Source organism: Polyodon spathula, chromosome 18, assembly GCF_017654505.1.
Source record: "Polyodon spathula isolate WHYD16114869_AA chromosome 18, ASM1765450v1, whole genome shotgun sequence".
In the NCBI taxonomy this organism is placed as follows: Eukaryota; Metazoa; Chordata; class Actinopteri; order Acipenseriformes; family Polyodontidae; genus Polyodon; species Polyodon spathula.
The window spans coordinates 17,425,306-17,430,305 of record NC_054551.1 but is presented as its reverse complement, the minus strand read 5'-3'; the positions used below and the strand labels follow the sequence as shown (position 1 = coordinate 17,430,305).

General features: G+C 34.2%; 1 protein-coding gene across 1 annotated transcript in view; it reads right to left on the bottom strand.

The window, feature by feature from the left end:
* lhx4 (LIM homeobox 4) overlaps positions 1–3,941 on the bottom strand; it is a 29,176-nt gene extending 25,235 nt beyond the window's left edge. The window contains exon 1 of the mRNA XM_041277476.1: positions 3,663–3,941. Within this exon, the coding sequence (XP_041133410.1) occupies positions 3,663–3,741 (79 nt within the window). The 5' untranslated portion in view covers positions 3,742–3,941. The remainder of the gene's footprint in view (positions 1–3,662) is intronic.
* Between the last annotated feature and the right edge of the window lie 1,059 nt (positions 3,942–5,000).

Here is a 5,000-nt window from a genome sequence, read left to right as displayed (position 1 = left end):
CACACGCGAAACCTCCGCAGATTTCAACAGACTCTAACAGAACATATAGCACTTTCCCCTTATATTGTGAGCACAGTTTCATTCAATTCAGTTCTTATTTGTAGAGCCTATTGAGATGTGCATCTTATTTACAAGGGGGCCCTAAAGAGCAGCAGCGCCGATCTCTCGCTCTGTCACAACCACGACCAGTACATTGCTAAAATCACAGACATTTTCAATAGGGGCTATAATTAGCAAACCACGAAGTCTGTTTAAAACTGACACATCAAAATAAAAAAACAGGCAGGGGATTCTTTACTACTATAAGGGGTTTGAAGCAGGGATTCTGGTCGAAGCAGGTATCCCTACTGTGTGCGCTGTCTGAAACAGGTGGAAATGGCCGCTGAAACAGTAAAGTCTACACCACCACTGTAAATGCCATCTGATGTATTAAACTGAATGCCAAGTGGACAGCCAAAACACATTTGTAAATATCAAACAAAAATAATTAAACTACATTTAAAATGCTACTTTAGTTACTATTTAGAAGAAATTGGTCTATAACACTTAAAACAATATTCGTAAGGAGCGTTTTAAGTCATTGTCACCAGTTGTTTTTTGGCAGATAATACATACAAAAATGCATAATCCGGAGCTGCGTATTTGAAAGGCACAGACGCAATGACTAAATGGTTATGAAGCTGACACATAAGATGTGCATGTTATCGATTGCATTGTATTTACCTAAATCGAATGAGCATTTAATAATAAATGACAAGTTAAAAATATATGCCCTTCATTGTATTTTTTTAAAATTTAAATATACTTTAAATAAAAATATACTGATGAGTTTACTTGGTAAACATTGTTTTCCTTAATTTACAGAAAGAAACCATACTTGTAGCTATAATAAATACAATACTTTCCTTAAATAAAATTATAAATAAAAATCATGCATTTAAAAACTCAATCAGAAATATAGAAAGAGGGTTTCAAACAAAATGATACACTGAATTTATTTATTAATATTCGATAATAACGTACATTTGTTGGATAGTTCAAATCCCTTTTAAGCAAACCGTGTTTTATATACCGGCTTGTAAAATTCTCATGGCATTTTAAAGAACCTTGCATTATTAAACACTAAATAGAATTGAATTCAGACACATAAAAGAAACTCGGATTCATTGGACTAGAAGTCTTTTTCAGTGTCCTAAATGTTTTTTTTTTTTCTTTTTGCAATTTTAAATCACACGTATTTTATAGCTAATAAATTAATTGATCATATATTTACAATATTTTCTTTTGATAAAAAATACTTCTATTGTCGTGTTTAGATTATAAAGGGTTTATGATGTTTATGGTATAAAACGTATTTTTGTGTCACAAATGAAAACATGGGTATGCAAGATAATAACAATGTTTACAAATACAGCCTAAGACCATATTTGGTTAAAGCTGCAAAATTTTAGCTAATAATAGATTTATTTTTGTATATTTTACATATTGATTTTTTTTTTCACAAATAGAATTCCTCATAGATCAATCATTGCCTTTCTTCTAATTAGATTTAACAACACATTCAGATTAAAAGACTCACCTGTGGCTGCTATCACACGTTATACATTCATGATTAATTAATAATACGATTTAGCAGCAAATGTACACAACCAAATTAAGGGAGATGGAATAATCGAAGTGTTGCGCTTGGTCGAAAAATTCCCTAAAACATCTAGCTTGATTCGCTGATAAGATTATTTGCTAGATTTGAAGCATCAGCTAGAGATCAGACATGAAGATAATAGGAAAGTTACCTTGCTGGTAACAATAACGAGCTTTCTCGCCAGTATTAAATGCGGATTATTACCCACTTCCATCAGAAAATGTGTTTTAACTTCCACTGCTGTCAAATCCAAACACACGGAAAGGATTTTTTTTTTTTTTTTTTTTTTTTACCTGTACAGAGGCACAATTCGTCACCTGCAAATGTTAAGCGATATTAAACGTCTAAACCAAAGATTAACTCATTACATGGAGAAACACATAGCCCAAATACATTCTACAAAATAAAGTGTAAAGTAAATCAATACTAAAGTGTGTTTAAAAATGTGTTACATATTCTTCAACTTCTTATGGTCGATATGGCAACTGAACGGATTCATAAAAAGTGTATAATTCACAGTTTATGATGATATTTATAAAGGCCATGACACTAGTATAACCATCTTGCTACAATGATACAGTATTTTCATAAAGAAATATATTATTATTATTATTATTATTATTATTATTATTATTATTATTATTATTATTATTATTATTATTATTATTACCATATAAAAACACATACTACTACTGCGTTCTACTGCTACAACCTAATAACATCATATAGCAAACTTGATTGATTAAATTATTGATAAAAGTACTTTTATTAAAGTAAATATACTTTAAATGATTACATATAGTTTTTATGACAAACAAAATAGGCCTACAGTGAAATAAGTGGGGACTTTTTACTCTTGTTCTTGAGAAATTGTATTTTACTCGTGTTGTTTCATTGGTCTCCTCCAGCTTCTAAGCACGTTTTGTTATTTTATGAAACACCAAAGAGAACAATACACAAATTTTCACCTGCTTGCAAACAACGTAGTGTGAAATATAATTGCGTTTGTTTCTACTGTAGAGGCTCATTAAATTGAACATAAAACAATCCAGTTTGATCAAATTTTCACAATTTTTGCAAACGTTGCAAATGTTACCTTTACACAATGAGCAGCAAGTTTATTTTATGGATTTGTTTATTGTAATTTCTGAGGACAGAAGTGTGCCTGAGTTATTTGATATTAGTTTCATAGCTTTGTTCGTCTCACAGAAAAGGAATGAGGCAAAAACCATAATGAATCGTGCCCAGTGTGTGTAATCAGGTAAATACACAAATGGTGTTAATGCAACCAAGAAAACAATTGTATTGTCTTCAAACGCATGCATTTAAAAACACTGTCTCCTACAGGACGTCATTCTACGTCATGAACTGAGGTTAGCCACAGTAGTTTAAGTTAAGTAAGTAAAACGAAAATAAAAACTTATATATTCGCCGCTGAGATGCATTGGAAAAATCTGTTTTTACAGAATGATACCACAAAAAAAAAACAACAACAAAAAAAAAAAAAACAGGCAGAGTGAGAGTGCCAAAGAATACTAATAATTCCATAATATTCAAGGTGTCTGCTGAAACTGTCCACAGCTGGACAGACAGGAAGCCAACTACACAACAGATCGAGTGAGTCACAAACACTCACTGGACCCGGAACTCATAACCATGCCCGCTCCATCCGAAGCACAGTTACGATTGTAATGATACTAGACCCGGTATGAATGGATAGCGTCGACTTCTACAAGAAATGCGCAAAAAGAATAGAAAGTACAGACTAAATGACATTCAGGAACATCACTCATTCAAAATGTAATACAAGCTAAATAATACGTCTGTAAGTAAAACACCATAGACTAGGGTACAATGTATCTAATAAAGACACGCACACACACAGACACTCGTCCTCCTTACTTGCGCAGCTTTATTAAAAGCTACATGTTTCCCTTGGTGGACACTCTGCAGCATTTAGAACTGTAAGTCTGCCAGTTTTTTTTATGAATTAATCAATATAAGGAAGAAAAATCCTTACGTTGCATTGGCACTCCAAGCACCTCTGGAAGACCCTTCGCAGGGCTCTCTGTAGACAGCGCGCCAGCAATTTGCATCATTTTAGAGGCAAAAATAATACAAAATAAACAAATAGAAAATACTAATTTAAAAAAAAAACCCTTTTGCAGGATTTTTTTCTCTTAAATATATATTTTAAAAAGCGATGCGAGGGACCTGTTGCCCTGTTTCGGATAAGATCCCGTCCCCGCAATCCTGGGCTTGTTTTATCCAGGGGGAGGCTATTCTAAGCAGGTTGTTGCTCCGCTCTTTAGCCCAGGACCACGGAGGCAAATTGATTCATCCACACTGCAGGGGCGGCCGTGACATCATTGCGGCCACAGGCCCCGCCCGCAGGCCAATCAGAAAGCAGGGTTCGCACAACGGGTTAGAAGTGTTCCCCTATTAGGAGACAGGTGAGTTTGGAGGGGACGCGACAGCACCTTTAGGCTCCACCTCTCCGGTTCCCTTCGAGATATAGAGTGAATAAGCCAGCCATCGACAAACTGTCAATTCAGTTGAGCCTGAGTTGTACGTTACAACAATAGTTTAGAAAAATAAATATTATGGAATTAAACATCATGTCATCACAGAATGTCACCCTTCTGAAGTCTTTAAACTCAATCGTAACATATACTAGTAGTAGCAGTAGCCATACATACCAAAATACAGAAACAATAGGCTACAGTGATACAGTTTTTTTGTTTGTTTCCTTGTTTGTTGGGGGGGGGGATCGTAATTATAGGCTGAGCAAATCATTGCAGGCCTACACTCAAGGGTATAAGTAAACCAAAATGTTTTATCCAGTTATGTGTGAAAAATAACACAAAATAAACGACAGACTTCTAGTTGAAACGTTGACAAATTGTATTAACAGGTTCTTTCAGTGTAACCCCGCATTTGCGCTGTAGGTACGCACAACATTGTAGCTATCTATACGTTCATATTTCAAGCATAGCGCCTACAACGCCATAACAGCTATACACAACCGTGTTTACTACACTTCTGTGTGATTCAGAAAAAAATAAATAATGTAGTCATTTTAAAAGATGCCTGGTAAAAAAAAAGAAGCATATTTATTTGTTGGTAAATAAAATAATTCTCAATTTCACACGATTATCTTAATTCCTTGTTGGTATTTCTAGTTTAGTTTGATTAAACCTGCAGGCAGTGTCGAACAAACCTGATCAAATTAAGAGTGGAATACAATTCATTGATGTATGTTTGGAACACGAATCCATAGTTTAGATGAGCGTCATTTAGTTCAAGTGCATAATTCTTTGAAAGCATAACGTTTGACAGCCCGGTATGTTTACAGTCC